Here is an 18,371-nt window from a genome sequence, read left to right as displayed (position 1 = left end):
GGCCCCCAGCCTTGACTCAAGTGGCACAGCCCAATAAGTACCATGTCACTTGTGATGACATCGTGCGATAAAGCACGTACACTGCTGGGGCCCTGAGCTGAAGAACTAGTAGCTGAGCAATGGAAGCGAAATAGCCAACCACTTTACAAACTCCCAGCAAATGCAGAAAAGGATGAATGAAAGCACCTCTGAGAAATAAGACCAAGAAATGACAATGCGCTCTGCAAAACAGCAGAGATACACTTGTTGTTGCGGCAAAGGCTCTTCTATCGGATGGAAGTGAAATAGTGTGCTACAAACACCGAGCAAATGGCAAAAAGGATGAATCAAAGCACGTCCGAGAAATAAGACCAAGAAATGACAATCTTTTCTCCACAAAACAGCAGAGACATATTTGTGGTTGTGATAAAGGTAGATGAATGCTCTTCTACATGTAGTGTTAGCAATTTGTCATTGGCAAGATTTATTGCCAGCAGTACAGACATATGGTGTCTACAAGTACACATGAACAATACGGAAATGGGAGATTATTGAGCACCATAACCTGTCTGACTACACATGACATTGTTGTTAGTCTAGCAGAACAGTGGGCTGATTGCACCCAATTTGGTCTGGACTAAACACGGGACAGCTGACAACCCTTACTGAGGCTGCGGCAGGCTGGTTGTCCTCAATCTAGCAGTGTGACCTTGGTATTTGGCAACTTGAAACAGTGTCATAATTCAATACCTACCTTGCATTGCCTTACAGTGTCCCCAAGTCCTATAGGATGAGTGTAACTCCGTAGCAATGAACTTGCAGAGAAACTGATGAAGACTGGACCACATCCGATTCAAGATTAAACTTAAGTGACTAAATTTGGCACTTAAAGGGAACCAACTTGCATCATATGAAGTCATAGTTATTCTATTGGGACGTACAAGAAGACCCCTGGTACTACTCAGACAGGCCTTTTGACAGACCTTCCTGTTAGGTTGTGGCCTTGCATATACAAATGTAGTATCAATGCCAACATTACAATAATACAAAGTCTATCTAGTAACTGATACTAGCATAAAGGTCTAAACTTGCAATAACTTTACTGTTGAGATATAGAAAAAATATTTCGAGCTGTAAATCAACAGTTTTGACAATAAGATAGATCTATCTTCTGCAGGTAGATTGCATGCTAACTGAGCCGTTATGTCTGGCAGAGAGGGCAAAGGTTACAGCGACAGGAAACCAGTTGTAGTGCCATCTTCCCAGACAGGTCTGAGGCTCTGGGGGTCTCCATGTAAACATAACAATGTCAACATGGATCTTCCCAAAAAGGAGTGTTCTAGAAGTTGGTAAAGCCTTGTGGTTATGGAGAAGGTTGATCTAGTATCATTAAGGCAAAAGCAAAGCCTTGGAAATTTGATAATCAGGATTAATAAGAAGGGTGACAAATATCATATGGGAGTTGTCAAAACTATGGACTGTTATAATCCTTTCCTAAATCTAGTAAGAACAGGGTAGGCAAAGCTTACTTTTGGGGGTCCTAGCGATTCATAGACCATAAGATTCAGTCCCTAGGTAACCAATATGCATATTTAGTACCAAAATGCACACAATTAAGTGTCCAGCTCAAGTGTCCCTTAGATTTAGAGTGAAATTTCTCAAGTAAATAGCTGATCTAAGTACCTAGATCAACTGCATGCTATATGTAGGAGAAAAGATTTTGAATCTTCAGTACTCAACTGTTCTTGACAGGGACTGCATTATATTTGTTAACATGGTAAAAACATGGCCTTGACAAGGCCAAGGCTGGGTTTAAGGGATAGTTTACATAATACCCCAAATCTAGATAACTTCTGACAGGTGACCACCAGGAGGTATTTGTCTATTCCCCAACAAGTTCAATTATACAGGGGCCAGATGTTTGCCTTAGGCATCAATTGCTGACATGTTCGGATAGCTGTTGACATTATTCTGTTTGAGTTTCGATGTATGTGATTCTTTGTTTACTTGTTTCCACACGTACTTTCGGCACCCTGAGGTACACAGAATTTAAGAACAATAGTCCACTCATTGAAAAACACACCTGGTGAAGGAAACAAAAGTAAAAAGTGAAGGGAACGAAAGTAAAAGAGGATTAAAAAAAACTGCCTCAAGCTTCCACGTCTACATGTATGTGCAAGCATGTCTAACCCTTGCCTAGTGCAGAACAACAGACGATAAACTGGATTTTGACTGCCAGTGAGTGTAAGACCATGAGCATGACTTGTGATGGGTAAAGTTTACAATAGCTTACTGGAAGAATAGGAGTAACCTTCTCCTCTTTGGATACAAAACTGGTGGGTTTAACAAAAACAAATAATACAGGAGAGTTAACACGAACAAATGGACACCTGGTAGCTTTAGCTTAGTCTTGAAAGAAAAGTACGGATTCAGAAATCCATTCTTTCAGTCGTAATCGTCCCATGAAAATTGCTGCAAAGGGATCTGTAGTTATTCCCCCACACAACACAGGAAGGGGTGGACCTGGCTTCCGCCGGTGCTTTCGTACCCCAGGCATATTATGCCTTTGTCAGAGCATCCTTTTGAAAGTCCGATTTACGGGGTAATTTGGTTAAAATCACCTCACAAGGGCAGCGTCATCAGCAAATTGGATTTGTATGGATTGTCTGTACTTCACATTACCGTGCACAATGCACAGACTTCTGATGGAACAGAAATAGGGCTCTATTCAATAGACTGGGGCACTAAAAATGAAAACTGTATGATATTATCATTGATATCTTTAATAACTGAGATATATAAAACATATCCATATTGACTTACCAGTATACTATAACCATAGAATTCCATGGCTGACATATTGTAACTGATGACAGCACAACATTCTGTTGTAATACGTTTAGTATTTGTCATAATTAATCAAGTGGATGATTCGTCTACTAAGCCAATGACGTTTGAGACAGATTACCCCCCCCCCCCCCCCCCCCCCAAAAAAAAGCTGTACAGAGACATTGGTAACATCTGCAGTAAAACATGTAAGATTTTCACATCAAAGACCACAGTAAGACCAGGCATTGCTTTCGTTTGTCACACCAGGCTTTGGTGACGACTTAAGAAGATCTTCCATCTTACGGCCCCCTTCCAAGTTCAGGCTAGGGCATGGGAAGGCTCGCCACACCATGGGCACAAGACAGACAGAATGCGTCAAGATGCTTCAAGCACCAGTTAACGAGAGTCCATCCTGCTCTGTGTATCCGTTGTCATGGTTACCGCAAGGATTGCCCGTTTTAACGACATTGTACCAGACGTTCGATGTCTGTTTCACAATAACATCTGCGCCCACCTGTCTTACCCTGGGGCCTGCCAACCCACCTGGAGTCAGGAGCCAGTCCTAGCCCAGATGTACAATAACATGGTAGAGGCTGCCACAATCTCACAATGGAGATAAAAATAAAATATTGATTACCATGTATTAATCCTACAAATGTACATGCTTCTTTTATTGGAGAGTTAAGTTTTATTCAAAATATTCCTGGCTATTATTATGATAAAAACATGGTGGTAGAAAACAAGTTTATATGTTTCTACATGTATGTGGGAAAAGGGATTAGATGAATGAATATCAAAATGTCCTTTGCAAGCTTCAACTTCAAGGCTTTGGATCTTATACATCCTTCCAACATGACCTGCTGACAGTCATTCATCATTTGCCATTCTGAAAGTCTTTCAACCTAGGAACATTTTGTCACTTCAGATGGGATTGTGCATGTCATTATCTTTTCCTAGTTGTGCAAAAGAGGATATTCTGGGATGATTGCCAGAAGAGATCAAAGGTCTCTCCTTGGGGAAAACTCTTCCAGAGTCAATGCCAATTAAAACATGGCCTGATGATCAGCTGGTAACACAAACTGACAAAGAGCATTAAAAAAGGGGGGTGTTTAAACCAAAGAGAGCAGCTTATAATTTTTGATGTCCTCCTTAACCTGGAATAGTACATGTTTGTACTGTTATTGGCAAACCAGTTTTTGAAAGAACTGGTTCAGATCTTATAAAGGTTCCAACTTATCTCTGGATCTAGGCCAGGAATCCTTTCCAAGTTGGTGTCTAAAGAAGTTTTCTCTATACAGATGGAGTCCTGTATGGATGTGCTTTTTCCCCTCAAACCAGATTCTTTGTGTTACGCACATTATCCTCAGGGTCTGACGCTGGGCATTAAGAGAAATGGCAAGAATCCAGTTTTGGCTGGGGATGTAAGAAACTACACACAAGCTCCTGAGCTCCTGGAAGCTGGTGGCTAAATGCACAGCCAATTTTACCCTAGAGAAAGGTTGGCAAAGAATTCAGTTCTAACCAAGCTATCAAGGCTGATCTAATAAGGGTCTCCGTCTCCCAATCTAAGACGATTATTACACCATACTGAAGTCAAAGTCAAAGGACCACACACACACTAGAATGATGTTTTTACATTGACTTTAGTATTGTTATTCAAGTTTCAGTTACACATATTCCATTCTCTGTATCTCAACATATAGGAACCTGCCACAATGTCTATTTCATAGAAATGACTCATAGGCATATTTAAGGAGATCATCTTTATCATGTGCCAAAAAAAATATCTTAGAAATATTTTGAAAGTTGAAAATATTTTGTCATCAGAGTATTTCACTTTGATTTGAGTTCCTGCTTTTCACTTTTCTGGCTTAATGTCATTAGCAACCCATTCTAACTGTTCTATCCATCCCAAGGCATCTACTTCTATTACAATGTAACTCTGTCAGAGACAAATTTCTCCACCCCTTGGCTACTGTCTGTATGGTATATCCCTTGGTTCCAACAAAATCAAAGCTGTCAGCCATGACAGATTACAAGCAAAAAAACAGATAATGGTCTTCACTTAAGAAATCTCTGGTGTGGCCTTAAATGCAAGAGAAATTTCCAGTGCACAGTGATGTTACTATCCAGGCTTCAAGGATAGCTTACTGTAATTGACTTTATCTTCTCAGTACCAAACTTTCACGGTCTGAGAAAATTTAACTTGTTCTTGGAACTAAATGTTCACGGTTGCAGCAGGTGCGTGTAAAAAAAAGACTCTTGTATTATTTGTTATCAGTAATGATAAGTTCACGTAACAGTCCTCACTGTGAAAACCATGAACATAAAAGTACGCTGAAAAAATCAGGAATTATAGTATATGAGGAACTACATGCAATAAAGTTGTCGTTGCTCTTGAATGTTCCAACTTTTGCCCCTCATTTTTCAAGTAAACTCATATCCAAGAATTAATGTTAAATGCTAGTTCACATTTCTTCGCAGGGTAATGTACATCTTAAAAACAAGGTATTTAGGGATATAAAGTTGAGTTTTTGAAAATACTGCAATTTGAAACCACCATCCCTAATACCGTTTTATTAAATACAACGATTCCACGAATATGGATACAATTGAAGGATAAAAAAGTAATCTCCTTCTGTTTCACACTGTCTCTTGATATCTCGTGATGACTAAGTATTGAGCCTATGAGTAACAAACAGCAACTGTTCTGGAAAGATACAGTATTACCACTACTGAAGTAGAAAAATGACTCATTGGAAGGTTTTTGCTCTTTACAAGCCTATCAAGCTCATTTTCGTAAATATATGTGGCAGATATATACATTCATAGCAGTCCAATAGCTAACAAACAGCCCTTAGTTAACTTTTCATTTCTGGGAAACTGCAGGTAACATGTAACCTAAATAGGTAACAACCATGAAATGAATGCTTCAATAAGCTAGTGTCTGAGACAGTCTGCTCCTGAATACTGATGGAAGCTGCTGACATTACAGCCTCTTCTCAGAATCCAGATTCATTTCAAATTCATGAAACAGAAAGCCTTCCCTTCCAGGAAGGGTAACCTGATTGCAAGAAGCTGGATTGTGATATTCCCCTGGAGTTCTGTTTCCTGTTTTCCACCTGAGCAGGAAGGTGGCAGGGGAATGAAACAGGAACATTGGTCCCGACCTAAGACTCACTCTCTCTGCTTGATGTTTTGCCAGAAATTCAGCTGAATGTCAGCTGCCGATGAATGTCACAGTGTCTTTTTCCTGGTTCTTGTGAACAGTGCATCTATTTTCGAATTCTAATGTCCATGTTAACATCTTAAATAGAAAACGAAGTCATGAAATGTGCATAGCATTATTTTTTACAATGTCACCCCCTAAGAAATGCCATTGAAAATCACTTACTCGCCAAGCAAAGGTACAGCTTCGACTGTTTTTCGACATGTTTTAAGGCATTTTTGTCTGCCTTTCTATTTCATACCATTTTCTTATATCCACAGTTGGCAACCTCTGCTTGGAGAGTAGAAATCACTGCCAGTGTGACCTTTTAACACCCAGCCGGGAGTGGGAGAAAACCTAAGATTTCCTGTGTAGAGAGCTAACCAGGCAGAACAGATGACAAGGCTGCCAGAAATAGAATAAATCTTCACAGGATGGTACAAGACAAGACTTACTTACTTTACAAGACAAGAACTACAGAGGAAGTGCACTGTTGGTGCTCTAGCTACTAATAGACAAGTCTATGAAGAATTCATTAGTGTTAGGTCTTGTTTATAAAACAGATAGTGTGAGGTCAACCATGAAGACAGAGAAACTAGAACTTTGGGCAAGGACAATAATGACCTTGCTTTGGGGATTTAGTGGTGGGATGGGGAGCGGGGGAAGATGGCAATGGAATTTTTTTTTTACCAAGTTGGTTTGACCTTTACCTTACAAAGTTCCAGTCTAACAATTTCCATGATCTGTCTGTGCTAAAGTTAGATGATACTTTTGAAGACCACTCGCTGAATCGATTGCAAAATTCAATATGAGATAGCACAATATAGCATAGTTTGTAATGAGGAGTTTTTGCAAAATCACAAAATATACAAGTGTGACAATGTGGTCTAATAGATGTACATTTTGAACGTGTTAAAGTTAGTATGTCTTCTGCACTTGTATTGATGATTTTTTGCGCTGAAGCATGATATACGGACCCATAGTCCTGCAGTCCATCAAACCCTCCCACAGCTGATTAGCAAGTCCCATTGTCACCTCCCTGCTAATCCTAGGATTTTCCACATGGTGGCACAACTGTACCCCCGGGTATGTGTCCAACACAGGGGGGGAAAGACTGCCTGCCTCTTTTTTCATGTCCAAAAGGAGTGCATACATGTATATTGATCATAGAGTTATTGACAACTATGTACAATATCAGATTTTAAACCTTTTAAATTCTCTTTTTGTTTGATTTTCTGACCAAAAGTACAAAGGAGAGGCAGACTCATGGTTCAGAAAAGGTGGAAAGTTGAAAGTGTATTTCTTTGCAATCTAATAATTTCTTCCATTTTGTCTAATTTTACATTCTTACACATCTACTGTTTGATTATACCACAATCATTACTTGTATTCTTGATGTTGAAAAACATCGGGCTTCAAACATCGGGCAAACACCTTTAGGATTATCAAGATCTTCCTCCTATGAATAATGCAACCTTTTCACATAAACGTTTTTTTTTCTTGATATATTAATCCGTATCTTGTCCTTTTGGCCTGTGAGGATCTCTCATTGTTCATATCCGGAAAAAAAGTAAAGAACAAAGGTACAATTTCCTTCAACACCCAGAGAGTATGAACTTCCTGTTTTGAGTTGAGTTGTAAGGCTGGCTGGAAAACACCATTGTATTTGCTGGCACAATACAGCAGAACTTTGGAGTATGAGTCATTGATTGTTTTTCATTACTGTGTAGGGGCACTCAAGGGGAAAGTCCCAGGACATGTCCAGAACAAAATGCTTTCTGTTTTCCTGGGTCACTGTCCTGGTAACCTGGAGTGGGCGGACAACTGGCCAATTTTCTGCTACAGGAAAGAAGAACACATAGGCAGGATTTTAGCTCCTTAGGCCCGGCTAATGTAATTCCCAGATATCAGGATTTAATGTTCTACAGTGTATGCATACAGCCTTCCCATAAACGTTTATGAAGGTCAGATATCCAGGTAAACAATATTCAAATACAATTTAATCTCTACTGCCAGACGTTTCGAGTGACATCCATTATGCTTCTTCAGAGTCACTAGAATAAACTTTCCCATAAACATTTCTTGAATAAACAGCATGCATAACATAGAGGCTATGATGAACTTTCAATTCTACTTGATGTATTTGTTCCTAGCCATGTGTTCATCGGCTTGAAACAAAATGTGCTAAAGTGCTGTAATTTTTACATACAGCATATTTGCGTGTGCCATAAAATAAAATAAATAGCTCCCTTCACTCTACATATGCTAAGTTTATTGAATTTTGCCTGGAGATTAGCTTTCCCCTTGCTGCCATAGTACCAATACATACAATTACACACCCTTATCTGATTAAATCATTGCTTTTACTGACTGTTGCCCATTTGACCCCTTCATTTATGACTGTGTTGTTTCTAAGTGAATGTGATCCTGCCAATAAGGAAGCACTTCCAACCACACAATTACATGACAGTACACACATAACACAATATTTCCGCAACTACAGAATAGAATAAATGCAATCACATATTCACCATATGATTGACCATATTTTCATTATTCAATGTTCACAACCAGTCTCACATGTTGCCTGTTTATGGCCTTCCATTTACAAAGAATTACGGTAACATTAGAGTGGACTAATCATATTAAAGTGATTGTCATCAACTCTAAGTAGAAGCTATCAGCATATACATTACCAGGGCCAGAGTATAGGACAATGTGCATTTAGATGAGATAGATGAATACTCAATTCAACATTCGACCAGGTGGAAAAACAAGTTGGCAAAGTATTACTATGTAAATTAAGGTATGACTATGAGAAGCATTCTGGTTGTCATAATTTTGGTACAGATCCCATTCATTTTGATAAGTTAAAGATGATGGGTGGTCTTCACACCTCACTTCATTTCAGGTCACATTATCTTCTGTTTCCTCCTGTGTTCATTTTTCCGATGGAATAGCCCTCAGAGTCAGACAAAATGACTCATTGTACTACCAGGCACTTCTAGAAATCAAATATAGGTCACAGAGAGCGTTCAGGTTTCCAGCCCATATCGATGATGAAATCCTCTTTTCTCACATTCAGCATGGGCTATGGAACATGACTACCCTACGCTAATGACTACAATATACAGAAATAGAATATCATCCTCTTATTTCCCAGTATTGTCCCTGAAACTATAGAGGTACCTTGTCACTACATCTGGGGGATTTCTGAGACAGAGATACTGCAATGTCACATTTCCTTTTACCAGAGTATGGGTAAAAAGAGAGAGATTATGGGTGACACTTGTGAATGACACAGCATATGTTCAACAAAAAGAGTACTACAAGCACATTTTTGTTAGGTACAATGGAGGAAAAATGCTTTTTAATGTCTTATTTTCAAGGATGTGCAACCCAATGCCTACCAATTCTTCTTTCTGCAATTCAAGGGATACAAGAAAGAAGCAAGTTGACTGGATACATGAGAGTAATCTAGCCTGAGTACCATCCTACGTAGTGACTCTGGCTCATCCTCCGTAGTACTTTGTGAAAGTACTGAGCCAGCAATCACTACAGAGGATGGTATTCAGGCTAAGAGTAATCTACATGTTGGTGCAGATATGCACATTTCATCCATCCCAGCTGAGTTTTGAGCTAATTCCAGTAGCCTGACCACAGAGTGTAGGAGTGAGGGGGTGGGAGTTCTGCTTCACTAAGCATCCTTGATATATCTACACCCTGCCTGCCAACACCTTTATTCAGGTGGGGCATACCAGCTGAGAAAATTGTGCAAGCTGTCCCATTACTCTCATGACCCTGACCCAATTAAAGCTAGGGCAAAACATGTAATTCAATGGGTGGTGGACGGAGTGTGGGATAGTACTACCAGTTAGCACAACAGCATAATACACATGCCTACAAACATGAGTGCATATTAATATTTACATTGTATAGTACATTGTATCACATCACTTTCACACTGAAAAACTACTCCTTGGTTATTAAATTATCATTTAAAGAAAAGGAAGGCTTTTTCCTTTTAGTCATGGACATGGAAAGTTGACTACTGGAAACATGAAACTGACACAAATTGCCCATAATCTTTACTCTAAACCTCAAAGATTCCTTTTGTGCTCTAAAATTGCCCAATAAGAACTACAGGCCTACAAAAGAATAATGCCAACGTTACCGTTATCACATATTGGTCTAATTTGACTGAATAATAGGCTTGGAAGGTCAGAAAACTCTGATATCCCTATTGCTTGTTAAGCATGAAGCTAAACATACATCATAAATCTGTACTACAAACATGGACTGGTTGAACTTTGGAGTCTATGGATTGTTCTGCCCTATCATGCTCCTTGGTTATCAAGGACACACTGAGTTAATTAACACGGAAATGAAATGCACCACTGCCAGAAACCCAATCGTCACCTCTTTTGCAGTCACATTTGAGAATTGTGAACATGATTGCAGTCTTACCTATTACCATTCATATCACAACAAATTTGTTGCTTTTCTTTTTTTCTGCATATAATTAACCACTATGTAAGTATGTTGAAATCCAATTCTATAACAGTAAATTAGTTGCTCCTAATAAGGGCAATACACCACACTATGTTGAATATTTGTGGTTTTGCATCTTCATGTTTTATTCCCCGAGTATCTGTCTGTAACCATATATTATATGGGAATCCACTTGAGAGATTGTAATGCCATTCCAGCATTGGGACAAAAAATGTCAATTTTTAAAACAATAAACTATCAGATGTTATCTTTGTTTATGTGGTCCACCATAAAATGTAGGGCCTCAAACTAGAACTTTGGACATCTTGTGCCTGGCAACAAAACTTTCTAATATTTTTCTTAAGGGTGTTGTAATAAGGAATGCATGCAGGTGACTGGGCACAGATCTTTATATAAACAGACAAATCCCTTATAATTACTTGGGAAGCCTGAAAGAGGAATGCCAGCAATGTTAACAGGGATGAAATAGGCAGTGCAGATAGCACAAGTGTCTGTGGTCTATCTTCCGTCCACTGAGATGTTGTCCACTGAGATATTGTCCACGGCAGTTGACTGTTTGCTTGCACAAATTGTGACTAAAATCCAATTTATTTCAGTCTTAAGGCTTTGAACAGGCATGAAAAGGGCTGATGTATTTTACTAGGTGTCAACAGCTGACAACTTATTCAGTATGGCTGTGAGGATAATCTATACAAATATCTCCTGCTTAACGGAAGCTTCAGGAAGGAAGTATGTTCTACCAGAGCCTCCATCAGCACAGAAGAAAGGATGGACCATTTATAGTACTGACTGATCACCAACAACAAAAACCCTTCTGACATAAGAGCCTTTCTTACAAGTGCAGCATTCCTTCATGACTTGTAGCTCTGGAGAAACAATACGTTCAATGGGGCATGCTACAGTATGTTTTAAATGTATCTTAAACAAACCAAATATGAATGGATTATGTTCTATTTCTGTCCTGCTACGGTGTATTGTATACACAGACAAGTTGTATAGAACAGACAACAACATAAAAGAGGGATAGATCATTAATGAGATAAACATTGGACTGGTTGAATGGTGAATATTATGACACAGAATTACAACCCATGATCTGCATTCTAAAGATTACCATAACAAGAGATCCATCACATCTTGGCAACTGCTACGATTTAGAGGGATTTTGTGGCTAGGGCTTTTTGACCTACCAGGCTCTGCCTGATTCAATCATCATGAATGCTTCATATGATAATCATAGATTTGTATCAGTAACATATTCATTATCATATATAATTAGTTGAATTATTCATCACTTAATTGCTGACCATGTGCAACAGGACACATACATCATTAACAGGTCATTATTATTGCAGACACCATGTGCTCTGAGCCTAAAACCTGAAAATTTGGTCATTGGTATCTACTACTCTACAAGAGATCTGCACGTGTCTCAAACATTCCTGACCTTTTTGTTGATAAATTCTCACTTGCGTCAAAATTACCTCACAATATTCTAAATTGTTAACTAAGACTTGCTTGCAACATCAATGGATATAGCATAATTATTTTCGGAAACATCAGTGGAAGAACAAGGAATACATAACCCCAAATCATCAGTGCTGCAGACATGATGAGAGGTAATGGCAGTGACATCTCCTGCCAGACCATTAGGTGTGAGACAAGAAGGGAGCCATCCATCAGTCTACAGGCTCCCAGATAACAGATAACCAGAGATAGGGATGGATTTACATTGCCCATTTTGGATGTCCTTTGTCTCATTTTGGGTGCCCTTAGTTCTTTCCATTATGATTCCAGGAGTCCTAGCATTTACTTAGAAAAAATAACATGGTTCTTTGACATGACTATAAAAGGTTGAGCTGTGTAAAGCATAAGTTTACATAGTTACCTCTTTTGTCTTCCGCAATCTTCATTGGCTTAATTGTTTATGTCCCACTGACATTTGAGCCCATATATGTCGATGACATTTCATGTCTTTTTAAAGAAAATCCAGGTATTCTACTAGAAATGTTCAGTTCTGAAAGATTGTTTTAAATACCCCAAGATGTTTGTCATAAGTGAATCTAACGATAATCCATGACATTCTAGTATACATTTCAGCAAGAAACTTTAGAAAGGCAGTGTGTCCTGTGTGAAGGTGGTACCAGGGGAGTTCAAGAGGTGCTGGGGTTACCAAAATTACTTTATCATGCAGAGGGCATGAAAACACTGTGCACAGGGCACAGGTTTAAAACTTGGTAATAGTGGGAAAGTGTATCTACTAGTATTTGTATTCAACCTTCAGGGTGTTAATTCATATTACCATGGAATAACATAACCAATGTTTCACTGTTATGAGAATATGTGAAAAGATAGCTTTTTGTAAAACAAACTTTCCATCTTTGAACTTTCTCTACATCAACAGGCATGTTGTAACACTGTACATATGTACATACAGGTTGTTTGTGGTCTGTAATAGCTAAAAGGGAATTGCTCAGGTGGTTTGGAAGATTCAGCAGGATTCAAATTTCAAGGGAAGCACTTAGCAGAGGGGCAGGTGTTTTTCCTTAGAGTGGCGGGAGTTAATGAAAAATGAGACTTGAGAGCCACCGCTGTATCACAGTTAGACAGGAGAACTGACGCCATGTGGGTCATGAGAATGCAGTAATTCTTATGATCAGTAATTTGGCAATTTTCCAGCCATGATAAGTCAGGCTCTACAAGCAGTATGGACCATGTCAGTCCATACTGTGATACAGAACAGGGCACCAAACTCAGCATATAGGTGCATGGTACTAATCATCTACGATCTAGTAATCAGCATTTCTTTTGTGTTTTAGGGGAAAAAAACTGCCTTTGTTTTATATGAATATTCGTCACGGAACCACATCCTCCAATTATGTAATTATGGACCATGATGTAATCAGTCCTATGTGATGTGACTTATTAAACAGATACAAAAGTGAAACTAATGAAGCAGCCCTGTAATGTGAACACCTTTTCTTGTTTTCCATTGCTATGGTAGAACAGTATTAAGTACAAGTTGAATAATTTACCTGCTTCTTGAACTCCAACCTGACATACAACAGTTACTCCTCCTTGTTGTGGAAATTATTCCCACAGCTGGGTTTTGTCAAATATTCTACTCACTCAGACCAAAACATAAGTCTGGAGCTTTTGAAGCTTTAATAACATGACTATAGCTTATACACACAAGAAGACCACCTACCATTCTCATCATTGGTGCAGTTGAAGCCGCAGACTTGGCAGATGCAGCCGACCCAGTGGTTCATCTCTGCTTCAGAGTCCGTCACAAGGAAGTATGTCCGCTTCGGCGTCACGATGTCGAAAATGTACGCATTTACGAACTCCTTCTTCTCGAACGTCAGTCCCGCGTCGACCTGCTCACACTGGTCCAAGTTGATTGCAGCGATGGGCTTCTTGGCATTGTCACGTTTGTAATATTCCAGCAGATTCGGGTCGCCCGTCAGTCGCCCTTCCCGCAGCACGAACCACCGCTTCTTCCACGACTGCACGGTTATGGAAAAGCAAACAAAGGCATGACACAATTTATAGCACAGACGTAGGGCCAACTCACAGGACCATCATTTGCACTGAAGTAATACCTCTTCCATGTGGGTTAGATTCCCTTATGTGCATTATTACAGTGTTTACTGACCTGCATCAGAGTCTCATACGTAAGTACGACTGTAGAAGTGGTTTCAATGGCGCAAAGAAGTACATATATGTATAAGGAGCATGGATGAAAGGGAATTTGAAACATTAAAGTGCAACAATAAAACATTGGTATATATGTGAAATCATCCATTTCCTGGCATACATGTAGGCAGGTGTAAAAAAACTAAAAACAGAATATACAGTTTGAAACTTTGTGCAATGGCAATTATCACAAATGATATTTCAATGAATGAGTAACATTATTTCAAACAAATCACAGCATAGAAGGGACAAATGCAACAGAAAAGGCTTCAAAAGGGTAGAAAATCTAAAAAAAAAGCAGGAATGTGAACAAAGACATGAAAATGCAATGATTTAAAAGCTGCTGCTTTTTCAAATGCACAGTACCAGGTTTTCCAGCAGACTGATCAACTGCAAGTCACCGGGACAAAAGTATGCAATGCTCTTAAAGTTGCCAACAAGGAAATAAAAGTTCCACCAGAAAATGTGCTCCTGCACCAGCTAAGAAGTGCTGAGGATGAAGTATCCAGCCAGGACTGACACGAGTTCCCAGTAATGAGCCAGTTACGCAGAATTACAGCAGTGAAGGTCAAGGTTCAAAGTGAAGTATTGTCAACAATCCAATCTTGTCAGTTAAGACCTAAACAAAGACTGTACCTTGACCCATCAAAGAGGGCCTGTGGGGGTATATGATGAAGTATGCTAAATTGCATCATTACCATGAATTCAGAAATGCCACCTCCCAACCAATTACTTCATCTTCAAACATCACCCAACTGCTGTACCTAAACCTATAGCAGTCTGCTTACAAACTACAACTAACTATGTTTTACAACATACACAAATTACATTAGAAGGCAAGCAAGCCTACATCAGAAGTTTAAAAAAATAAAAAATAAAAACAATGGGTAAGCCAAATTCTGGTGTAACATTCCAAAACAATAAATACTGTTTCTAGACCTGCAACAATGTCCAACTTACCAAAGTCCAAACATTGCCTCGCGAGTCTGAATTAGCTCAAGCTTTCTTGTTCGCATACATAAAGGTGCTGAATGGTTTTGTATTTGTTAAAGCAAACATTGTTTTTGCAGAACATTTTTTTCATTGAATCATCAATTGTATGGGAAGTGAATCAGGAAGATAGACATTTGCCAAACTTTTAATACTTTTATTTCATTGCCATTTTAGTTTTACTACCAAAATCTTAAATCCATATGCCTCCCAGTCAAATATACAAAGAAGAAAAAAGCTTGCCATAGATACACACGTGTATGCAAACTGACTGTCCAAGTCATGTATCAGACAACTGAATGAAAACAATGGGACAAAAGAGAAAGGAACATGATGGAATTTGTTCCACATCATCAGCAGAAATGCAAACAAAAGAATTCAGGGCATTCCATGCAAAGGAATGCTCGCACCAGTGGATAAAATGGAAACCATATGGAGGTACACAAATGTAGAACTATCAGAACTATCCAAACAATAACAGCATTGTCCTTTTCAAACGAGCTTTGAATTCAACAATCAAACGCCGAAACTTTGGCGAAAGATGCTGAAAGACGGTTCATTCAATTTCACATACATTGACACCACTACAATACGTGTAACACGTACATTGCCAAAGCCACACATCAAACGTATTTCGTAATCACAGTAAAACGCGATTGTTGGATGCTCCGAAACATCAAAAGACTTCAAACAACAGCAAATCTAGAAACGATTAGGGTTTGAAAATGACCCAAACTTTCGATTGACGCCTAAATCGAATCAAGCTGAAAATAAACTTCCTGCTTTTTGGTCAATATTATCACGAATAAACAAATAGAACCTACCGATAAAACTCAGCATGTGTCACCAGTGACAACAGCAATAAAAACAGTGTGCGACGATGTCTACACTCCAACGAACAAAAGCTGAGCAAAAAAATACTTGAAAGTCTTCTTCATCGTACTAAAATGGAGTGTCTTCAGACAAAATAATGGGTTTTCAAGTTGTAAATTACCAGCGAATGGGGAGGGGCGGATCGACACAGTTATTCATGCATATTTCAAAAGAATGAAAAAAAGAGTCGACAAAAAGAGGAAACTACAGACAAGTTTAGGCGAGAAAGTGATTACCTTGGCGAGAAGAGAGAGTTTATAAAGACATGAGAAGTCGTGGAGAGTCCATCAGACGTGTGGGCCTGGTGAAACGACAGGAGGAGGGGGAAGGAACTGGGAAGAACCCAGAGGCCTTGCATGCATAAACATTGCCAAGACGGACGGAGGACATTCGCGAACGGGGCAGGAAAAGTCCCCGCCAACAACTCACCGCACGGCCGATCTTGTGCTCAGGCGGTGACTTTCGCAGCCACCCGCGGCAGATGATCTGTCCCTCGCTCATGTTGGGCCTTATCTGGGAGGAAACATGAAGAAAAGCAGCAAAACTCTCCGTTTCGCGGAGGCCAGTCCGGAGGGGAAGGCGGAAGTATGTCCCGTCCGGGTTCGTAGATAAACTCCTGGAGTAACCTCAGCCTCAGATTGAGGGACAGGGACGATTCGAATCATCCGTTTTACATAGGCCTGTATGTGATTCATTTTTATTGACAGAGTCTATTCTTAACAACAGCACGATATTTATTTTGATATTTCGGGAAAAAATAATCACAGAATGAGGTAAAGATAAGATATTGATAGAGACACACTGAAAATATATGGTTAAAAAAAACTTTTAATAGAAACTTTATCTCTATAAACTCCTGGCTGACTCATCTTTTCTACATATTGGTCCAATGCTATATCACGTCTTTCCTTCTGGAACGCAGATCTACTGTATCTACTGTCATTTTCTATCTTATATTGGAAAAGATCAGTTTTTTTCCAGAAAACGTAAAAATCCAAATTATAATAACGATAATAAAACCATGTTGCAATCCACTGACTAAGCAGTCACAAATCTCATATGTACAGGACGAGAAAGAAAATGACATAAACAGCTGTTCAAGAAAAGGGCCATGGGGGTAGTTACAGTAGCCAGTGTACCATGATTCCGTTTTACAAAGGTTTTGGCTTTTACTCAGATTTGACATGGTTACTACGCCAATGCTAGAGCACCAATGAACGCATGGTTCCTTTTAAACCATTTTTCAACGAGCTGAAAAGCTACTTTGTCATTTGAAGTTGACTTTTACATCCAGATTTACAGTTTGGTCACGAATCGAAACTTTATTTTTGTACTTGCGGAAGGAGTCCAGGTTCGTCGAATCTGCGGAAGGAAATACAGTGCTATTATTCTACAGATTCTGGCGCGTACTCAACACGTCCAACAAGATTAACTGGCTGAGATTCGCAAACAAGCGTCATAGCAGCCAGCGATATCCCAGAAATCAGGAAGTCCCGACATGCATAAAAGTGGTCTTTCTTACAACAATATTGATGGAAAATTGTCGCAAACTCACGAGTGAAGTTCGATTTATTATTTCATTATCATTTGCCTCAGACCTTTGGCCACATTTATTTGATTTAACGTTAACTGCATGGATATGGCACTATTGCCACTACAACTCAAATTTTGTATATGTGATCTTCTGTGGCCGGCAAAAGAGTAGGGAAATTCAAGACCGGCACGTGCACATTTGAGACAAGTGCCATTTTGTCAAAATATGATGAAGGATTTACTTGTAAGACCCCCTTGTAACTATGTCAAATTCTAAAAATACAATGTATAAAAAAAAGATAACGATGGTAAAAATAAATGTGACATTTATTGTCTCAAGCCGAAGAAAGAGAGAAAAACAAAACAATAATCATTCACTGGAATAGCTGAGTCGGTTACTTTAGATGTAGTCCCCATGCACTCCCGTGTTTACCTTTGTTTCTATGTTGCTATCTACAACGTAGGTTGAAAAATAAATTTCTGTAGAAGATCGAGTTCACACCAATACATTCCCAAACAGCTGATTTTTTTCCAATTGAGTTCGCCGTGGCAGGGAATGTTATGGAGACTTTGTTTTTCTCGTTCACGCGTACGCGTTACGGAAACTTATACTTGGGTGAAGCTAAACGAATTGAACTCGAACCAAGCTTATTACATAGACCAGGAAGGTATGTTCGACAGCGGGGCAGCGTCCGTAAAGCGACATCTGTCGGTCTAAAATGAGCATGCACCTGTGGCAACGTCTACA

General features: G+C 39.3%; 1 protein-coding gene across 2 annotated transcripts in view; it reads right to left on the bottom strand.

Moving 5' to 3' along the window:
• The window catches only part of LOC118419063 (GRB2-associated-binding protein 1-like), a 20,851-nt gene extending 4,062 nt beyond the window's left edge, over positions 1 to 16,789 (bottom strand). For both annotated transcript variants that reach the window (XM_035825330.1, XM_035825331.1), the window contains exons 1-2: positions 16,520 to 16,789; positions 13,737 to 14,037 (exon numbers count right to left, since the gene is read on the bottom strand). In XM_035825330.1, the coding sequence (XP_035681223.1) occupies positions 13,737 to 14,037; positions 16,520 to 16,591 (373 nt within the window). In that variant the 5' untranslated portion in view covers positions 16,592 to 16,789. The remainder of the gene's footprint in view (positions 1 to 13,736; positions 14,038 to 16,519) is intronic.
• Between the last annotated feature and the right edge of the window lie 1,582 nt (positions 16,790 to 18,371).

This window comes from Branchiostoma floridae, chromosome 7 (assembly GCF_000003815.2).
Source record: "Branchiostoma floridae strain S238N-H82 chromosome 7, Bfl_VNyyK, whole genome shotgun sequence".
NCBI classification, from domain to species: Eukaryota; Metazoa; Chordata; class Leptocardii; order Amphioxiformes; family Branchiostomatidae; genus Branchiostoma; species Branchiostoma floridae.
This window is presented reverse-complemented; position numbering and strand designations above follow the sequence as displayed.